The 22,500-nt window shown below is 44.8% G+C and overlaps 1 protein-coding gene across 4 annotated transcripts in view; it reads right to left on the reverse strand.

Annotated features, from left to right (window-relative positions):
- The window catches only part of LOC121689926 (disks large homolog 4-like), a 72,989-nt gene that overhangs the window by 22,559 nt on the left and 27,930 nt on the right, over positions 1-22,500 (reverse strand). For 2 of the 4 annotated variants that reach the window (XM_042070171.1, XM_042070173.1), the window contains exons 4-5: positions 16,627-16,788; positions 12,696-12,746 (exon numbers count right to left, since the gene is read on the reverse strand). In XM_042070171.1, the coding sequence (XP_041926105.1) occupies positions 12,696-12,746; positions 16,627-16,788 (213 nt within the window). Of the gene's footprint in view, positions 1-5,891; positions 6,890-12,695; positions 12,747-16,626; positions 16,789-21,385; positions 21,867-22,500 lie in introns of those variants that run through there. The other 2 variants (XM_042070172.1, XM_042070174.1) reach the window with 2 other exon arrangements.

Consider the following 22,500-nt stretch of genomic DNA (forward strand, 5'->3'; position numbering starts at 1 on the left):
GAATGGCAGATGTTTAGCCTCTCAAACACACACACACACACACTTTACATTTACAGAACCCCACTGCCATTTTCAAGACAGGACCAAACACTGCCCCCCCCGCACTCCCTCAGGCTACACTGAAGAAGACTCCTGCCGTCGCCCCAGTGTGCTCCACACAAGTCATATGGATTATTCAATCCGACTGACTGCAAACAGGCACTCACTCACACAGCACAGCACTGACTAGTTGTCAGGGTCACAACCACAGACCTGGGCTATGATAATATCATGCTGCTAATCTCTTATGTTTGTGATGCATGTGATTAAAAACTGCCCTTGAACCAAGCAATGATGCGTGATAACGGCGGTTATTGAAAAGAAAAAAATTAGTTGGTACGGGACTAAACCCTCATGACCTTGCCCAATCACTGATCGCACGTTTTGATATGCCGCTACATTGGTAGACAGTCAAATATCTACCAGCTTCCCCCATGCTAAGCTGATTATGATAAAAGCTTATTCTAATTGAATACGTGCTAATTTAAATGTCAGACACAGACACACACATGCACACACAAACACACACACACACACATATACACACACAGAGTCCAAGGACGGGTGCAGCGAATTGGTCGTAACTGTGCATACTATTGCCAAGGCGCTCACGTGCAGCAGTCTGTCGACTTTCAGTTGGGGGTCATTACTTAGAAAGCCAAGCATGGACAAAGAGAGAGATAGAAAGAGAGAGAGAAAGACGACAGATAGATAGATAGATAGATGGATAGATAGATAGTAGGGATTGTGCACGGATAGTCGAATAGTCGACATATACTACACAAATATGAATATCCCTATTCGGTTATTCTATAACGCACAGAATCATGGTGTAAGCTGTGCTACCACAGCAGCATAGCATCGCATAGTATAGCATAGCATAGCAGTTGCCATGGTAGAACTTCTGCTAGCACATCACTGTTAATGTTGTAATCACAATAAACAGTTCATGGGAGACACTTTTGTGTTTTCCTTGTTCTGTTTTATGCAACAAATTTGTTAGCTAGCTACGCTATATGTAACTCTATACTATGAGATAGCTTATGGTAGGTTACACTACTCCACCCGTCTTGACTTGACTATGTCCTCTGTTGCTGTTCTGTGCTAAAGGATCGAAAATATTATCTTAACCAGCGATGAGCGTAAGCTCAGCAGCAGTAAGTGTACACAAGTGTTCACAATAAACGAATAACACTGTTGGTTGTTCGAATATTTTATATTTGTATGCACACTGCTAATAGATAGATAGAAAGGGAAATTTTAAAAAGAAACCTGAAAAAAAAAGAAAGAAAGAAAGAAAGAAAGAAAGAAAGAAAGAAAGAAAGAATACCTCAGTACCAAATGGCCCAAAACATCCAGGCAAACATGAACGGCAGAACATTGTTAGCTTGCCCTCATAACAGACCTACTGTCCAATCAACGCCGCACAAGTTACTTTCAGAGGAGAGCAAACAAAGAAGAATGCTTCGTAGTCTCCCTGCAAACGATCTGCATTTGAAATGTCATTTGATCAAATGCAGGCGACTGCACAGCTCTGACATTTGTGCAGTTTCTCCTCTGGCAGTCGGGCTCAGGCTCACCATCTCCAACTCTGCCATAATGAGATGAGAGGATATTTCCCTGCAGGGCCAGAACTCCTAAAGGAAATTTACACAGACTTGTGATTATTCCGGAGATGCAATCATGCATATTCTTCAATCCCAGCGTGGTCGTAAAGCTTTCTTATGGTTCTCCAAGGGTCTAGAGTGTGTGTATGTGTCTGTGTGTGTGAGAGAAAGAGAGAAAGAGAGAGAGAAAGAGAGAGATATAGGAGATGACAGAGAGAGTACTCCTCACAGCACTCCAAACCACAATCTTATTACTGGGGCTGACACACCCTTACAACCTAATATCCACTTCAGTCGGCTCACAGTTCTAGAAGGTTCCTGAGCTTATTCGTTCCGCTCATCTTCATTGAGCCGGAGTAGATGGAAGCTTTAGTCTAAATGTTGAAGCTCTGTCTGTGCATCAGATGTTGGCTACCAACAACGCAAAAGAATGCGAAACAAGACTTCTGTTATGATTGCCTGTTAATGTGTTCAAATCACAATACAAATGAATAAGTAGAGATAAATGGAATTCAGCAAGCTACGCTATATGTAACTCTATACTCTATACCTGACTATGTCCCTGTTACCTGCACACTACTGTGCTAAAGGGCCCAAAATATTCTCTTAACCAGAGATGAATGTATGCTCAGCAGCAGTAAGTGTACACAACAGTGTGTGTGTGTGTGTGTGTGTGTGTGTGTGTGTGTGTGTGTGTGTGTGTGTGTGTGTGTGTGTGTGACTCTGAGTCTGATCCGTCATCGTGTTGTGGTCCTGCAGGGGATTGTGTCTGCTCTGGTAGCGCTGGGCTGCTGGACAGAGGTCACAGTGAGACACTACTCCGCATTTACCTGAGCGGGGCCAAGGGCTTTAGTCATGGCCCAGGGGAATGCATTGGCAAGTAAGTGAGGTGGGCAAAAGCAGCTGATGAGTGTGTGTGTGTGTGTGTGTGTGTGTGTGTGTGTGTGTGTGTGTGTGCGTGTTTGTGTGTGCGTGTTTGTGTGTGTGTGTGTGTGTGTGTGTGTGCGTGTGTGTGTGTGTATGTGTGTGTGCGCACTGAACCATAAGGCATGCGGACAATCTAACATTTGCCAGCAAAAGCTTGAAGCCAAAGGAAATAAACCTGCTGAAAATATTATCCTGCGTGTGTCTGTGTGTGTGTGTGCGCACACACATGTAATGGTGTGTGTGAGTGTGAGTGTGAGTGTGAGTGTGAGTGTGTGTGTGTGTGAGTTGGTAGGTATGTGTAATCATGACTGGGGTCAGACGGTCGGTCAGGTACATGAATAAGACAAGTGCTCATTAGGAATGTGCAAAAGGACAGAGCACCAGAGGACTTGCTCTCTCTTGCTCCTTCCATCTCTCTCTATCCTTCTCTCTCTTTCACCTTCTTTCTCTCTCTATCTCTCTCTCTTTCTCTCATCCTTTGCTTATGCTGAAGGCTGGAAGCAGTGAGTTTCACAGCCACTGGGGAGCAAGATCCTGCTGACCACACCACTTCAGACAGAGAGCGAGGGAGAGAGAGAGAGAGAGAGAGAGAGAGAGTAGGAGATGGTGAGAGGAAAGTTAAGTGAGAGAAGAGAGTAATGGAGGGAGGAAGGGGAAAGAGAGAGAGAGAGAGAGAGAGGGAAGAGAGAGTGAGTAAGGGAGAGAAAGAGAGCGCGGGCCTGAGAGGGGGATTAATGCATAGAGGCAGTCTGAAGACCTGTAGGGGCCAGGCTCCACTATGTTTATACTTAGAGGTATAAATATTGTATGAAAGCCTCTCTCCCTTTTTCCCCTCCCTCTCTTTTTCTCTCTCTCCTTCTCCCAAACACATTCCCCCAGTCTGACAGGAGAGCAAAACACAGTCGAGTTGGAACAACAAGGCCTTAAGGAAGAAAGGAGGGATGAGAAGAGAAATAGAGGGAGGAGAAGAGAAATAGAGGGATGAGAAGAGAAATAGAGGGAGGAGAAAGACTGTACAAGAGGGAGGAAGGGAGGGCAGGAAGAGAGAGAATGGCAGAGCAAGACAGGGAATTGGGAGGTTACAGAAACAGAATGAAAGAGAGAATAAAAGAGAGGAGGATGAACAGAAGGAAGAGGGGGGCAATTGAGGGGGGAGAGGGCAGAGAAAGAGGGCACAGGGATTCTGGGATGCTGGCTGTGAACATGTTCTGGTGCCCACCATGCCAACATCAGATCTGTGGTGCTGGGCCAACACATGCCTCACAAGACCTAAGTGCTTAACATAAAAAGGAGGAGAACAAAAAGATAGATAGATAGATAGATAGATAGATAGATAGATAGATAGATAGATAGAAAAGCCAAAGAAAGAGAGGAGGTTCATTCCTCATGTGTAGAAGTTCAGGCCTTAGGCGGTTCATCAGAGTGACATATGTTATCACCACACACACACACACACACACACACACACACACACACACACACACACACACACACACACACACACAGAAAGAGTGAGAGAGAGAGTGTGAGAACTGTGATTAAAAGTCTTCATTTCCAGTTGAAGCTTGAAAAGCCTCTTACTCATGCCCATAAAATGAATACGCCAGAATACACCACAACCCCTCCCCCACACAACACACAGACACACACACACACACACACATACAGAAATAATACACTTTTCACCATACACACATGACCCAAAAGCCTTGCCTTGTATGACATCTACAGTAGGCACCATTTTGCCTTCAATGCTTGTAGTACATGGCGTGTACAGCCTAGTATAGACCCAGACATATACTCATCCAGAAACCCTACCCACGCGAACACATGCACACAAACACACACACACACACACACACACACACACACACACTTCCATAAACTTTCTCCTTCATAAATAAAACCATTTTCTACAGACACCCTTCCACACCATTTCGCCTTTCAGAGAACATGATTTATTAAAGGGGAGCTACGCCCACGTGGTCCGAGCTCTCCAGCACTTAAAGGGATGACACTTTTTGTCCCCAGGGACAAGGCCTGACACCATGCCTTTACCGGGAGACGTTTTCAAGGGAAAGCTGTCTAGGATTACAGCAGGTTTTGAATGGGGCATGTGCAGTACATCCGTCCTAATACCAGAAATGCTGTGAACTAGTCAAAGTCCATTTTAACTTGAAAATCCTGACTATGCCATATCTTGGCATAATATAGTACAATTTTACAGTGATTTACTTCATAACAGTGCATGTATAAAATAGTAAGTGAATGTGTCAGTGTCAACATTTATAATCAATTCTGCATATTCAAAAGATTATAACCAATACAATACTATAAATGTCTTAGGACCTCTTAGTCCTTTACACTACTAAATAAGAACCCATTTTCTTTGGACCAAATGTACAACATAAATGAAGAGGTGACTTAATCATGTTCCAGGTATGGCTTTGAGAGCATCTCTACCACTCGGCCCACTCCTATAGGGCCTTGGGTCATCTGCGGTCCTTACGTATAGGACTCATTAATATTATCATGAGAACACAACCATCCTGCTCGCTCTCCGCTGCAGGACACCAATGTCCTGGGCAGACATACCTGGCTGTGGCAGGTAGTGTGTGTGTGTGTGTGTGTGTGTGTGTGTGTGTGTGTGTGCTTGTTGGGTAGGTGACACACACACACACAGGTAGAGGTAGAGAGACTGACACATTTGCAGGGAGCCCATGTGACGTGAGCTCTCACACTCCTGTGGTTTACGTAAGGTTTTTTTTGTTGTTTGTTTGTTTGATCCAAACGCCACTGGGATACACACACACGCACATGTGTCTCTCATTACATGATCCGGTTCCCACCGCCGTCAGGGCGAGCAGGCAGACCTGTGCTGCATCCGCATTACACATCCTGTTTCAGCCTTCTGAACACAGACATGGCAATCTCAGAGAAATGACCATTTAAATGAAGGACGCTATACAAATGTTGGTCTTTCTTGAGGATTTTGTCTAATGCCACTGAAACAGTAGACATAATATGGACTCATATTCAACATTTCAGTTGTCATCAGTACACTGTGTTTAATATAATTCCATGTCACACTCAGGAATGCGGTTCAGGACCATGGACAGGGACATGGGGGCGGAGGAGTTGTTGTAACCACTAACAACTGATCAATGTGCATATCTGTAGTGTCTTACATCTTCTATTGAACAGCTACACACACACACACACACACACTCTCTCTCTCTCTCTCTCTCTCACACACACACACTCACACATGAAGAGAACAAACAACATTTAAAACGCGCACACACACATTACGCCTACCATCATCATGCGCTGTCGTTGTTTTTTGGCCTTGCGCACGTTGTTGATGAAGCGACGGCCCATCTTCTTCGCATACCACACGGACACGAACATGACGGCGTTTCCCCCGGGAGCACGAGTCTCTCTCGCGGAGTCAGGCTCCGGTTCAGGAACGGACAGCAAAGGCAGTGCGAGGCATGCAGCCTGTTACATAAATGGAGCGCACGGTTTCCCGTTCTAACCGGAGCCGGGCGCTTGATCAAAACTGGCAAGTGCTTTTGATCGAATGAATGCGTTTGAATAAACAATTAAAAACGAAATTGATGCATTTCTATCGTTTAGATTAGACGATCTAAAGGGATGACAGTTATTAAGCAAAAGCGACCACAAAGAGAAAAGACCGGTTTCCATGAATGAAAGAGTTTCAAATTAAACATTTCTGTACATTTACACAGCCAAACCCACGGCCCCAGTCACGACTCCGGCTCGTGCGACCAGAAAAAGCGAGACAGACGGTCCCGTCAGACTCCAGAGCGCGTGAGAGTCCTGGTCATCCCGAAACCGCTAATTAAATTCCTCCATCCGTGGCAAATATTACAAGAGCTGCTTTTTCCTCGCTCTCGTCACTTTCTGCCTTGACCACGTCACTGGTAGCGCGCTTCTTCGTCTTCGACTGTCCTTTCTCCCGGTGCCCAGAGAGCCGGGCGAGCGTTTCCCTGCGGTTTTAACGGTTTCGCACAGTGCCTTCAAACGGCGAGAATAATAAATAATAAAACGAAAGCCGCTGCCCTCCCCCGCTGCAGGGGACAATCATTCATGTGCGGGAGACGACTCGAGCCTCTGTGACTTATCCTCCGCGTTTATTCCGCTATCTCCTTATCTCTTCGCGCCACGCGCTCTCCACTCACATCGCTCTGTCGCGCGCGCTGACTCGGTAACTGGCAATTCAGTTATGCACATTGTTCTCCCTCTTCCTCGCTCCCTCGCTCTCTCTGACACACATACAAATACACACACACACACACACACTTGCCAGTCCAGCACTGGCCCTTCCCCCCTGCACTCTCTCCCTCTCTCTCTCTCTCTCTCTCTCTCTCACTTTCTCAAGATAGCCATGTGAGCAGTATTAATGGAGGTAAACTGGTGTGCAAAGGAGGGGGGGGGGGGGGGGGGGGGGGGCAGAACAGAGACCCGCAGGAGAAGAGAGAAGTGAGGGACAGAAGAAGAAGAAGAAGGAAAAGAAGAGGGAACACAGGGAAAGGACAGAAGAGATGACAAGTGGGAGAAGAAGAGGAGCAGGGAGGGAGGACAAAGAGATGACAAGCAAAAATGACAACAGCAGAGCAAGAGAGTGTGAACATGTTACCAAGACTTGAAAGAAGAGAAAGAATGGGGAGGAAGAGAATACAAGACTGTTGGAAAGATGAGTGGATAGAGAGAAGAGGAAGGAGAAGTGGAAGAGGAGACAGAAGTAGGGAAATGAAGAAGAGGAACAGATAGCAAGGAGGATGATGGAGAAAAGGAGAGGGAGGTTGCCCGACGGCATCAGCAGATCGTGAGAGGGGACTGTGGAGGATTATGAGGCAGGGGAGGAGACGGCAAGCCAAGGGTCAGAAATAGACACACACACACACAAAAAATAACACACACACACACACACACACACACACACACACACACACACACAGAGAGAGAGAGAGAGACAGGAAGAGAAAGAGAGATAGAGAAAGAGAGAGAGAGAGAGAGCATACATATCACACATACACATATCAGTCTCCATCTCACTCAAACAAACACAAACAAACACACACACACACACACACACACACACACACACACACACACAACACACACACACACACACACACACACACACACACACACACACACACATACACACACACACACACACACACACACACACACACACACACACACACACATACACACACACACACACACACACACACACATACACACATTCACACACACACAGATGTTTCCCCATCCTGCAGAGTAAACACACACACATGCTTGCACACACACACATAAATACAGAGTGACAGAGGAATGTCCATGGGCACATATTCACTCCAGAACCTCCGACAGCATGCAGTCAAATGGTACAGAGTGAAGTAGAGACAGAGAGGGAGAGGGGGGGGGGGTAAAGAGAGAGAGTTGGTGGAGGAGGAGAATAGCAATTAAAAACGGAAGGTTTAAAAAGACAGAAGGTAGTGACTGAGGTTTAAAGGTTTGTGTCCATGTGCTTGTTAGTGTGGTTACACTTTATCTTCATTGATTTCCTATGCCAATGAGACATGTCAGCTAAGTGCTTAAAACACACACACACACACACACACACACACACACACACACACACACACACACACCCATCATTCCCAAACGTATGTAAGACTCTAAGTTATACACTTCTAACAGCACACCCACCCAAACACCCACACACAATGTCAAACACACACACACAACACACACACACTGCAGTAATTGAGGCCGCATGATAAATGTCTCCAAGGGTTCCGTTAACATCGGCTTCACTGACTACTTAATAAACTACAGCATAATTATCCAGAGACAAAACCAGTGGGCCGACCACACACACACAGACACACGCAAGATCCTACAACATTCCTCACAACACAAACTCTCAATGTTAGATATAAATGTCCTTTCTCACATTAAAATTCCGACAAAGACAAACTCTTACACTGAGGTGAAATAAGAACACACTTTCTCACCAACACTCTCACACACACCCACACACACACTCACAAAATCACACACGTCCATCATTCATCCCTCCATTCTCATTCCCATTTGCTTTCTCTCTCCCTTATATTTTATTCCTCCCCCTCTTTCTCTCATAAACACACAGCCAAAACATCGGGTAGTGCTGTTGCTATGGAGACTGACATTCCAGTCGTCACCATGGCAACATTTCTGCCAAAGGAGATTGTGTGTATGTGTGTGTGTGTGTGCGTTTTTGTGTGAGGGTGACAGAGAGTGTATGTGATTATGTGAGTGTGTGCCCGCGTGTATATATGTGTGTGTGTGTGTGTGTGTGTGTGTGTGTGTGTGTGTGTGTGTGAGTCTGCGTGGTGTTGATAATGTAATCGTTTCACTCGTTCTCTTGCTTTACGGATCAAGCTCATCTCTCCATCCAAACGCTCCTCTCTGTCTCTCACTGTGTCCTCAGTTTACATAGACAGATGGGGACAGAGACCCACCTACCTGAGGGAGCATAACACACACTTACATACATAGGCACTCTCTCTCTCTCTCTCTCTCTCTCTCTCTCTCTCTCTCTCTCTCTCTCTCTCTCTCTCTCTCTCTCTCACACACACACTCACAGAGAGAGAGAGAGAAAGTCCTCAAACATGCTCCCATTTGTGGACACATGATGTTTGCACCCATTTACATATTACATGCACAAACACAGTTTCTCTACCCAAAAATGGTTTCATTGAATGATTTCATTGCACTGACTCACATGCAGGAAACAGAATTGCCCCCCCCCCCCCACCAAACACACACACACACACACACACACACACACACACACACACATATACACACACACACACACATATACACAAACAAACAGTGCCTCACAAACGCAGGCCCTTCCTTGTTCATGCATCCAGCAGTATGTGCTGCTGCTGCTGACTCACTGAGAGCAGCATCACCCACTCCTGTATTCACCACCATTCAGCCCTGCAGTAGGAGGCCGATGCAGTCCAGAGCTAACCCTCTATTGCCCCCTGCTGCCCGCAGGACACTACTGCACCCACCATTGACTGCACCGGGGCTCTGGAGCTGTACAGTACGGCATATTGTGCTGGGAGACCATTGCTCTCCTGACACAAATGTTAAACGTGGAGTGCATTTGTGGTGATGCAGGATGAAGGTGTGTTTGGGTTAGTGTGTTGTGTGTTGTGTGTTGTGTGCGTGTGTGTGTGTTTGGGTTTAGCGGTGAGTGTTTGTCTCTTGAGGTACAACGAGATGTGTGTGCTCTAGTGCCGAGTTGATTTATGGCAGCAATTAGCCAGGTACTCAGAGGTGTGTGTGTGTGTGTGTGTGTGTGTGTGTGTGTGTGTGTGTGTGTGAGTGTGTGTGTGAGAGAGAGTATGTGAGTGTGTGGGTAAGAGTGTGTGGTGTGTGTGTGTGTGTGTGTGTGTGTGTGTGTGTGTGTGTGTGTGTGTGTGTATGTGTGTGTGTGTGTGTGTGTGTGTGTATGTGTGTGTACATCCCCTTGACTCATTGCTATGCTCTTGCATATCCCCAATTCCTCGAGTTCAACTTGTCGTTTATCTTTCTCTCATCCCATCATTATCTCTCTCCCTCCACTCCTCCACCCCCTCTTGTCTCATACACGCTCATTTGAATGTGACCCAATCCAGGTTAGATGTGTGAAGCCCCCCCTATGTTGTGTCATATGAGAAACCACCAATCAAATACATGAAACTCCTTATTGTGTAAAAATACAGTTTGACAAGAATTCACATTTTATTGTGCAACAAATACTAAGGACAACAGAACATTATCAGAATGTGTCAGTGAGTAATATAATCTATTACAATTAAATAGAAGAAAACACCAGTTATTTATCTATTTAATTTGAGTACAAGCTCTTGCTTTTCCTGTGTATCTCAATGTAGCCATGTTAGAGCAACCTTATGCAACAATTTCCCACTTTTTGCAGCTATATTTTCAATGACCATCTAGTCTGGCTATCATCTTCAAGGTGATTTTGATGGAATATGGTAATTTGAAGGTCATGTCTTCATGGTCATTTGAAGGACACACCTTAATGGTCATTTGAAGGACACATCTGTCCTACTAGCTGTCCAGGCAGTGCACTATGTAGTTCTGTGCTTCAGGTCAGAAAACCCCCTGAAAATGCACAAGCTTCCACAGCACAACACCGCCACCAATGTCACCAAAAAACACTGTGTGCCCTTTAGCTATGTATCCATCCAAGATTTGAGCTAACCTATAGCCTTTCCTCTAACCTTCAACATCTGGCTCCCATTTGATATCACTCATTAGTCCCACCCTCGATCTGCTCCACACACCATGATATTCAACAAGTCCAGATATTCATCAAAGTATTATCTGAATCGGCTCTGCTCCAGATATTCCAGGACTTTATCTTCTCTAAAAACACACTGAAGCATTAGCTGCTGCCTCTGCAGTATGTGACAAAGACGAAGAACTGTGACTCACGAGAATTGTGAGTGATGTAATTGAGTAGTGAAGTAACAATGATGCCACAATGGACATGATGTCACAGCAGAATGGTATCTATGGGGACCAAGGACAGCGAAGCCAAGGAGATTCTAAGGTCTTAAGTTATTTGCTGAAGCACCTGGAATACTGTTCAAACCATCATTGTACAGCTGGGCTGTGACGTCATCTCCATCAGTCCATGAAATGACTTCCTGTATTTCATTCAAGGAAATTCTTGATAAAGTGCAACCACAGGTATGACTGCAGTTGACTTTTTCTCCAGTGGATTTCAAACCAATTAATTCTCACTTATCTAGGATTTCAAAAATATGTCTAACCCATTGGGTACACTTAGCTATGGACTTAATCATTCTGTATTTCATTTCCTAAAGATTTTCAATCATTCATGATTCTCAACAGCACATTCATGCACAGGAATTCACACACACAGCTACTCATCACCTTCATTCCCTTTCATCCGCGGTCTGAAGGACAATTTGACCAGACATTCAGCTGTCTTCTTCTGCATATGTGAAATCATATCCTGTGTTCAGAACATCCACCCACTCACTGTATAGTGAATAACCACCATAAATGTTCACTATAGAGTCCCCCATCGCAAAGATGAGTGGGCCAGGAAACCTTGCTGCATCTCTCTGCCATCACTGCCTGACAAATATCATTATTTAATAATCTTCTTATGACATCACTAATACATCTGATGACCGATAGATGACATCACATCACTTCAAAAAGCAAAACTCTTGCTCAGGCCACTGGCCAGTCTTTGGAAATATAAGGGCTCACTGAACACTGAAATCTAGGACAAGTGAGGACTGTAAAATAAGCACTTCAGTCTAGTTATTGTCTGCGGAAAAATATACCACATTTGCATGCAAAAGTACATTCATGAGCATGCCTTCAGATCAGATTACATACATGGATGGATAACACTGTAGGGACATAGATACAGAGATGTTCTTACAGGGGGAGATAGCAATCTTAGCCATTTTCCATGGACAAAAACATAACGGCTAACTTGCTTTAGCTTGGGTCACATGTATCACCCTGAACCAATCATATCAGTTCTCTGACGTAACTGAACATTTGCTAACCTTAGCTTAGCATGAACGATTCTCATCCAATTAGGCTGTATGGAGAGGAAAGGTCACTTGTCTCACAAAACAATATTTTTTTCATTACAGACCTTAGCAGGTGCTGTCATAATTGACTAGGCTGTGAGCAAGATGTTAAAGATCAGTGGTAATTGAACTGAAAGGGTTTCAACTGGTTTCACAAAAATAGGAGTTTGCTTGGGCTACTTCACCACTCCTCCCATATAATTCCACTTAAAATAAAAGTCCAGGACCCACTGCCATTATGCTTTTTCAGCCCAAGATTGGAATCTCCCTTTTCAGATGATCTCTGTAGATACTGAAAAGCTCCAATGAGAGTCGAGGATAGCCAATCCAAGCAAAGGTGCAACACAAGGCCCCATCTGGAGAAAATGACACCAGTGTGGTGACCGTGATTATGACATCACAATGGTGACATGCATCGCCATGGAGATAGCCTTACCAGAGTGGAGGTAGCGTAGTAAGGAGTTTGGCTGCCTGGTAACAACACGGGCTGCAACACAACACACACGGAGCAGAGGGCAGTTACACACCAGGGGCAAATTCACAGACACAAAGGGGGTAAATGAGAGACAGTGAAAGAGACGGGGAGACAGCAGAGGATGGTGGCAAACAGAGGGTGTGAAACTGTTACAGAGGAGAATGTAAGAGTTCAAAACGGCAGGTAAGGGGGCAAGAACACAAGGAGACTTCAGGTACTGTAGAGACTACAGAGAAGGGGGCATAAATAGTGACACAGGAAAATGTAGACAGAGAGAAAGAAGATGTAGACAGAAGACGGCCTTAACTCAGAAGAAACACTGCAACTACATAAGCAAAGACATCAAGGCTACCACATCAAGAGGAGCTCAGTTACACAAGGGAGAGTCACAATCACAGACAATGTATATAATGTACAGGAAATAAAGAATATAGAGTATGAGTTCAAATGACTGAACTAGTTCAACACACATAGGGGTGATCAAACACATCAATGAGCCACTATAAGGAGGATTAAACAGAACGGTGACTACACAATCTGTGAAGTACCAATGCAGCAGGAAACAAGACAAAAACACACATGACTAACATTCTGGAGCTCAGCTACAGTTCCCTGGGCCGTTGGCAAATACAATAGTTGATGTTTCAACACACTGGGCAATTGGGGCAGTAGGTCTCCATACAAAGAGGGGGAGTGGAGAGAGGGGGGTAGTTCCACGCACAGAGATGCCTATGTGTGCACTGCTTTATGAGGTGTTGCTATATAACGACAACTGCTTTTGCACATGTGCACGTTACACAAGTATAACAAGTCATTTTCATTACAGCTGAATTACAGCATAAGTCTCATTATTATAGCCTCACCTCATACAATAGCAGCCAGTAATAACGCATTTATGAGCTATTATTTCATTACTGCATTGGTGCATTTCATCAGTGAATAATGGAGTGTTCATGATTGCACAGCTGTAAAATATAAATGCAATATAATCAATATTGTCAACATTAGGAGCATATTATCTGAACTGATACTGAATATGTTTATTATAGTCACTGCATTACCTTTAAACGTCTACGTTTTGTTGTGTCGTAAATGAAATAATAGCTCATAATTGTTCAATAAAAACTCCTTATCATACATTCCATTCTGTTGTAAGTTCCATTTTGTAGTAAAGGGGCAATCTGTCAGACAGCCATATCAAGTTCAAGATCAAATAAAAGAAAATGTCAAATTTTCAAATTGACTGTGTTCCTTATTTCCTTCAAAATGGCTTCCAGTGAGTCCTGTTTGCCACCCAAAAACTGACACTATAGCACTTTCACCAGCCAGAACACCACATAGAGCATTTACAATGTATGTAATACATCTGTAAATAACATCTATAGAACATTACATTTGCATATGCAGCAGCTGTGGCTCAACCCTGAAACCCTTGCAGTGAAACAGATCATTAATATTCGATGACTGTGAAAAACCTGCATTCAAAAGCAATCAATTGGACTGCTGTCCATGGTGCTGAGAGTGAGTGAAGTTCCTCAGATGGCCAGAGGAGGGCAATTATGCTCTGCGCAGTGCTTCCTCACAGTTGGCACTGACTTCAAATGAGGCACACTTTATGTTCATGCCAAATACTTCACTTGGTCTCTTCATCTCTTAACATGTGACCAAAATAACCTTGGGTTTTGTTCTATCATAAAAAGAAACGATAAAGAATTTATTTTATAATTTATATAATTATTTACAGCCTCCCAGAAAGAGTGAAAGTGTTCATAGATACACATTCCACCTTTTATGTGTAAGGGTAATTATAGACACAAAAAACATGTAAAAACATGTATTTGCATCAAATAAATAAATACATATTTTCCATATGCTTATTGAAGGATTCACTGGCAGACAGCTTCCCATAGTAGTGTGTGTGTGTGTGTGTGTGTGTGTGTGTGTGTATGTACTGAATCCAAACTGTCACACTGCCCCAGTCACACAAGCAGAGACGTGTGAGTCACTGACTCTTGGGTTGGGGGAGGAGAGGAGAGATTAGGCAAGGAGAGGAGAGGAGAGGAGAGGAGAGGAGAGGAGAGATGAAGCAAAGAGAGGAGAGATGAAGAAAGGAGATGAGAGGCAAGGAGAGGAGAGGAGAGGAGAGGAGAGGAGAGGAGAGATGAAGCAAAGAGAGGAGAGATGAAGAAAGGAGATGAGAGGCAAGGAGAGGAGAGGAGAGGAGAGGAGAAGAGAGGAGAGGAGAGGAGAGGAAAGGAGAGGAAAAACGAGGCAAGGAGAGGAGAGGGGAGCAGAAGAGAGGAGAGGAGAGGAGATGAGAGGAGAGGAGGAAAGGAGAGGAGAAGCGAGGAGAGTCCGGGCCAGAGAGTCTGGGATTCCTCTCCCAACCCAGGAAGGCAAGGTCCGCTTGACGTCACAGCGACTTGGCCAGAATGCGGTGGTGACGGCCAACTTGGCGCGAGAGAGCCGCCATGCCAGATTGGACACACACTCGCTCACCCTTCCCCTGGTGTCCCGGGTGCATTACTCACACATGTTAGGCTCGCGCTGGAGACATGAGATAGCCCTAATTCCACCAGAGTGGGACATCACTGGGGAACTCGACTAACTCGGTTGTCACAGCGTGACAAAAGGGGGCAGAGGAGTAAGGCTGAGAGTGGGCGCCGGCCGGGTCACGAGTCCCGTGGCAGAAGCTGGCTGTAGGGAGCTGGGCATGAGTCCAGTTTTACTCCTACTCTGCCAACGTGGACGCTCAGTCCACACCGTGTGCCCTCATTTGTAAATCCTTACTAAATAAAAACATATCTACGGAATGAAGTATTTATGTGTCTGTAAATATATATGTTTCTGTGAATCTTTCTGCAAACACAGCTTGCTTTTGTGGCTCTGTGACTTCCTGTGGTAAGGATGGCAACATTGCTAGCCCAGTGTGACATATGCTGTTCTATGCGTTCCCTATGTGCAATGCCACCCGCACCCCTCTCTAGTCTTCAATTAACTGGTGCAGGTCTAGCCATGACTTAACGTCACCTTTCTAAGCAGCCAATCAGAACGTGCTGATGCTTAACCCAGCTGTGGGAACGCCAGACGAGCGCAGCTGGGGGTGGTGCCATACCACTCATCACAGCGGGATCTCAGCAGGCCTGACCTTTGACCTCCCAGCCCCTGCTGTCTTATCTCCAGTGCATCTAAGGATTCCACTGCGTGGGACTGGTCTGTGTATATGCATCACAATGGGTGTCTGGGCTCTCTACTGTGTGCATGTGAGTACAAGAGAGAGAGAGAGAGAGAGAGAAAGAGAGAGAGAGAAAGAGAGAGAGAGAGAGAGAAAGAGAGAGAGAGAGAGACAGAGAAAAAGAAAGAGGGTGAGAGAGAGATATGTTGTATTTGTGTGTGTGTGTGGGTGTGTGAGAGAGAGAGTATGTGTGTGTGTGTGTGTGTGTGTGTGTGTGTGTGTGTGTGTGTGTGTGTGTGTGTATGTGTGTGTGCATGTGCATGTTTGTAAATGGGTGCATGTGTTCCTAAACCTTACTCTTCATCTTAAGAAAAACTGCCAAAATGCAGAGCAGCATACTGTATCTTTCGGCTGCTGTGCTTTAGAAGGCTTAAATCATCCACATGGCACAGTTACAAAGGCAGCAGCAAACTTTTCAATCATTAATCATTTCCGCATAGAAATCATTCACATCACAAAAATAATGTATTAGCAACAATCGTACATGCATATGGATAAAAAACAAGATCTTATTGCGAACACATTCCAAACACACACATTAAGCACTGGACAGAGAGACTGTGTTTCCATTTGATTGTGCATGTGTGTGTGTGTGTGTGTGTGTGTGTGTGTGTGTGTACAGGTCTGTGTGAGGTTTTTGGGATCAGTCGGCCTTACCTTGCTAGGCGATAGGTGTGTATGAGATGCGTAGCCGTGGAGACCGTCGATTGGAGCGTGACCAGAGTCGCTGAGATGCAGAAGCTCTCCACTCTTTCCCGGAGTCAGGTGGGCCGGACTATGCTCCAGTGGTGGAGTCTCCTCATCTTGGTAACGGTACTTCTGCAGGGGGACAGACAGAGAAGCCATTTAGAGAGCAGGCAAAGTCCTTTTAGGCAAGTCCCTCCACTCAGCGGCCATATTGCAATGCTTTTCGGGAATTTATCGGGCATCTATTTTGGTTACAACTGCGCGTGCACAATGCTTCACGAATCACGACACACCAACCTCGCTCCAGCTGCGAGATCACATGATTGGCATGATGTATTCACAACATACCACATGATTGGCATGATGTATTCACATGTCAACTTTTGGCGACGGAAGGGGCGGAACATCTGTAGACGGCTGCCATGTTTGCGTTACATTCTTTGAGTGCTGTGTCTCCTCATTAGAAAGTCTCTGAAGCAAGTCAGGGATGTTTTTATCCATTATCATGCTCAGGAGAGACTCAGTGAGAACTCTACATTTAAAAAATAAATAAATAAAATAAAACCATGCAACAAACATACACACACCACGCAGATGGCAGAGAAGAGAGAGGAGAACTGCAAAGGAATATGTCTAACACACACAGGCGCGCGCACACACGCACGCACACACACACACACACAGATCATTTATCAGTCCCAGGGCCTCACATGACCCATTCCCAAAAAGAGGTGATTTATGTCTGTAATCAGCCAGTTAATAGCACCTGTGCGTGTGTGTGTGTGTGTGTGTGTGTGTGTGTGCGCGCGCGTGCCTGTGTGTGTGTGTGTGTGTGTGTAGGGGGGGGGACCTGATAAATGTGTAGAATGGTAATCAAGACTGTATTTAACACACACACACACACACACACACACACACACACACACACACACACAGGCTGATATTCATGCATCCCGGTCTGCAGCAAATTCCTGGAGCCATCTCCCCTATTTTATCACTCTGAAACTCTGCCAAGCAATGATGGGAGAGGCGGGGGGAGGGGGGAGGGCTAAAAAGTAATTCTCTGCCTTTTCTAGCCGCTGTGATCGTAGCTCTCTGAGGGTTTAAGAGATTACAGGAGGTTCACACACACACACACACACACACACACACACACACACACACACAAACACTTGGCTTTGGCCAACGAAATTTTAGGGCTGCTGCTAGCAAAAATGATAGCAAAAATACAGGTATAATTGCATATTTCGTCTACTTATAATTCACATGACATATGGGTGCAAAAAACAGTGATGATGTCATAATGCTGTCCACACAGTGCTGATGTCATAATGCCTTCTCTATCCCAAAAGCAGAGCACCCCACTCTTCTGAGGCTTCGTGGCACGCTTCAGCATCCCTGTCGAGCCTAGCCTACTTTAGCCTACTTCATGACCACAAACCACCATGGTTAACCAGGAGCGTGCAAATACCCGACAACTGACAAATTACGTGTCACTAGACTAAAATTTATGCCGAAGCATATTCAGAAGGCCATGAAATTCACTTTGACCAATGTACCACAATGATAAACCCTACTTATCCTCTGTATCACTGGCTCAGTGGAAGATTCATTAGTCATCATAACCCATTCGTATTACTTCTCAGTGCCGGCTCCCCCTAACCTTTTATGAACCGCTATCAAACAATAATGGGGCCTCATTTATGTTAATATGGTTATAGTTCTTAGCAGATGCTTTTGTCCAAAGTAGATGCTTTTGTCTAAAGCAACTTACAATGACATCAATAAACATACATTAACATTACAATTAACAGTTTATAGTCATGTAGCCTAAATAAATAACATACCAATATTAGTAATAGAGTAAATACAATTTAACAGACAACAACAAACACAAAAAACACAATTCTGTAAGAATTAATTAGTTAGATACTAGGTCAACCGATGTGTCTTTAGAAGCTTGAAGATAGCAAGGTGCAGATCTGGGAAGTGTCCTGTAAGCCACAGTGAGGACTTTTTTTCTGAGGAATTTAATTCTGGCTGCTATAGGCTGCTCTGTTAGAAAACTAACAGAGTTGCATGTGTCCTCTTTGGCTAATTAAACACTAGACATGCTGCTGCATACTGAATCATCCATAATGGTCTCACTACACAAGCAGCTAAGCCAGCTAACAATCCATTGCAATAGTCCAGTTTGAAAAGAACTACGGCCTGCTGAAGAAGTTGCGTGGCATATTGTGTGAGATAAGGTCTAATCTTCCAAATATTGTATAGGATAAACCAACATGACTTTGTGACTTTGAGACTTGAATTACATTCAAGTTATCTACCACTCTTCTAAATGTCTAGTTAATAATGGTTATACAGCTTTATAACTATGGCTAATAGTCACATTAACCAATTTATCCTGCAATGATCCTTTCTCCAAAAAGAAAACTCATGACAACTGACAGTTGATATGGAATACAATACAGCAGGGCCTTCAATTCAGTGACAAGCAAAAAAGTAAATTAAATAAAAAAATAAAAAAGATTCAACATTGACTAAATACTATCCTTATTTGTAGACATAATTCTATTGTGACACATCTCATACTGATAACAATATTAACTTTTTTGATGCGTTGTGATGCATCTATGATGTCAAACTCTATTGTGATAATCACATCATGACATAGAAAGAGTGGTTCTGTGATGTTGCAGTGTTCTAAAAATGCATTTGAACATCACAATGTCATAACAGAAGGTCTCCGTGGAGATACTAAGGTCTGGCAAATGCTGCTTTAGGAAATTACTCTCTGTTCACACAACATCAGCAGAGCATGACACTTCATATGACACAAGCACACACACACATGCAGAGAGAGAGAGGAGAGAGGAGAGAGAGAGAGAGAGAGAGAGAGAGAGAGAGAGAGAAGAACTGTCATAATATGACTTGGTTTGGCACATCTTGTAGTGTGTGTGTGTGTGTGTGTGTGTGTGTGTGTGTGTGTGTGTGTGTGTGTGTGTGTGTGTGTGTGTACATGTGTGTGTGGACTGTATCTGATGGGTATGCCTGTGAGTTAGGTCATGCTGTCTCTCACATTCATGTCAAAGTGTCATAATTTACATCTGGCCAATTCTATCACCAAAAACAAACACACACATACACACACACACACACACATTGCTCAGAGACTGACGAGTCAAGCCTCTACTGATATTTTTGCCACTGCCACTGTGCTGTGTGTGTGTGTGTGTGTGTGTGTGTGTGTGTGTGTGTGTGTGTTGTTCCTTTGCAGTTCCTTTATTTTCTTTGCAGTACACTGGTTGTATTTTCATTCAATCACATTTCACCATTTTAATAAAAAAACAGCAGACTTGCAAATCTTCTCTCTCTCTCCCTCCTCGCTCACGCTCTCTCTCTCACACAAACACACTTTCACACATACATACACACTTTAACACACACACACACACACACACACACAAGCATATTCCTATACAGCAATCATTCATTCAATTCTCCTTTTTGTTAATTTACTTGTGTCTGTTGTAGCACTGGACCATGCTGTGTGGCACCTGGCAGTACCCCCATTTACATTAAAATGGTTTGGTCCTGGTGGTCAGCCAATGAATATATAGGAGCTAAGACAGGCAATTTGACCATGCTCCAGTTTCCATGCCATTTCCGGTCATATCATACAATGGCCTTGTGCCAACAGGTGAACTTAAGTTAGTGTGTCATTGTGTGTTGTGGGTGTGTTTGTGAGTGTGTGAATGTGTGTTTATGAGTATGTGTGTGTATGTGTGTGCTCACTGCACAGAGGATCTGGTTTCAGTGTGAGTGTGAGTGAGTGTGTGTGTGTGTGTGTGCGCGTGAGTGAGTGAGTGAGTGAGTGAGTGAGTGTGTGTGTGTGTGTGTGTGTGTGTGTGAGAGAGATAGAGAGAGAGAGAGAATGTTGATGAGATCAGAACAGACTAAGAAGAAGAAGAGAAAAAGGCCATAAGATATATGAGGTCTGTTAGAAGATGTGAGGCTGCCTTTTTTATCATTACTTACGCAAGAGTAGGCCTATGCTAAGCTTTGACACACAGACAGACAGACAGACAGACTTATCCAATTTCATCATGAGAGATCCACGACTGGCAGGAGCGCAATTATTTGTGCGGGCCGGCTCACTAGTGAGGCTCCCTGCACACAAACATCCAACTGCGAATAACTGGTCCTAAAAAACGTAAACACACATACACGTGTAAAACGCAGCCCTACACGCAGAAATGGAACACTGATAACTGAACAATAGCGGATTAAGGGAGAGGGTCACGTTATTTGAACTGACTAGATGACACATTGAGATTAAAGGGGCGCGCGGGCAGAGAAATCTCGCTGGCCACGGATAATGGAGCTCAGATGAGACGGGAATGTGGACTAATTCAAATTCAACCCCCTGACGCTCGGCGAGTGCGCTGCGATCACGTTTCATTTGCGTTTCCGCATGGCCACGTCTCTCACGCCTCGCGGCCTCCCTAGCCCCTTCTGCCTCCCGTTCAGAGCAGAAAGGCGAGTCATAAAGGGGAGAGAGAGGGGGAGAGAGAGAGAGAGAAAGAGAGAGAGAGAGAGAGACCACAACATGCATGTGTGCTCGGCTTCACGCTCGCCCGCTCGTTTGCACGCGCGCGTTCGTGCGCAACTACACTTTACACACACGCACACACAACAATAAAGAGTGGACGACACACCGGCTTACCTTGCAGCCAAACACGAGCGATAGGGTCCGGTTGCTACAGACCACCTTACATTGACACATTACCGGCGAAAAGCACTTGCAGCGCCGCTCCGGTGGAGACATCCGAGCGACGCCCATCAACAAGCATAAGAGCCAAAGGTCCAAACGCGGGTCAAAAGCGGCAAGGCAGCGAGTGAGCTGGTAGCCCTTTGGAAGCAAGACACTGCCTTTACACCCGGTAACCAATAGCCCTTGGTATGCACGAGGCGGGTGGTCTACAACGCGCAGTCTGTAACGTAAGTTCAGCGTTGGCACTTGTCCTGGAGATGCTGCCAGTACCGATGGGACTTCAAGTTTACTGTTGCGCTCTCCTCCAACAGGTAAACATTAATATCTGAGTATAAAATATACGAGTTTAAAATGTATAAAAAGATTGCTGTCCATAAGGCGGTGTGGTTTATTCATTCCCTAGTCCTTTTCATCTTTCTGGCGGTCCCGTCTTCTCTCATTTTCCCCAGTCGTTCCCTTGCCGTCTCTCTCCTCCCCCTTTCTCCCTCTCCCTCTCTCTCTAGCAGAATTTCGATATCATACCAACAGAACGTTAAATCAAGTGTTCTACCGTAAAGGCGTGGCTATAAGCGCAATTTGAGCTTGGCTGGAGACAGGCACTGTGTCTGGAAAAGAACGATACAGACAGATATATAAAGAGCGATAAATAGATTTTTAAAATAAAAATGCAAATGGACTTATAGACATATTATGCCGATAGTAGATGCTGTCAGTGAACAGACCTAAAATTAGATGATAACATGGTGCAGGTGGATGTGGGGGGAAAAGAGGATGAGGATAATGTACAGTTAGGAGGTTAGCGCGCGAAACATCCATATCTTTCGGTGCGACATGACATATGCTGTTAGCCTAAACGTACAAATGTCCTAAGTGTCCGTATCAAGCAACAGATACACATGACCGTCCGATCGAACACGCGCGCATGCACGCACAGCTGGGAATGCTTACCGCAGGATCGCTGCACCTACTGCCTCTTATCTTGCTCTTATCACCTTTCCTTCCCTCCGATTAGAAGGTCGGGGCGAAGTAAAATGCCCCAATTTTGGTCTCTCTCTCTCTCTCTATTT

The sequence above is a fragment of the Alosa sapidissima genome, chromosome 18 (assembly GCF_018492685.1).
Source record: "Alosa sapidissima isolate fAloSap1 chromosome 18, fAloSap1.pri, whole genome shotgun sequence".
NCBI classification, from domain to species: Eukaryota; Metazoa; Chordata; class Actinopteri; order Clupeiformes; family Clupeidae; genus Alosa; species Alosa sapidissima.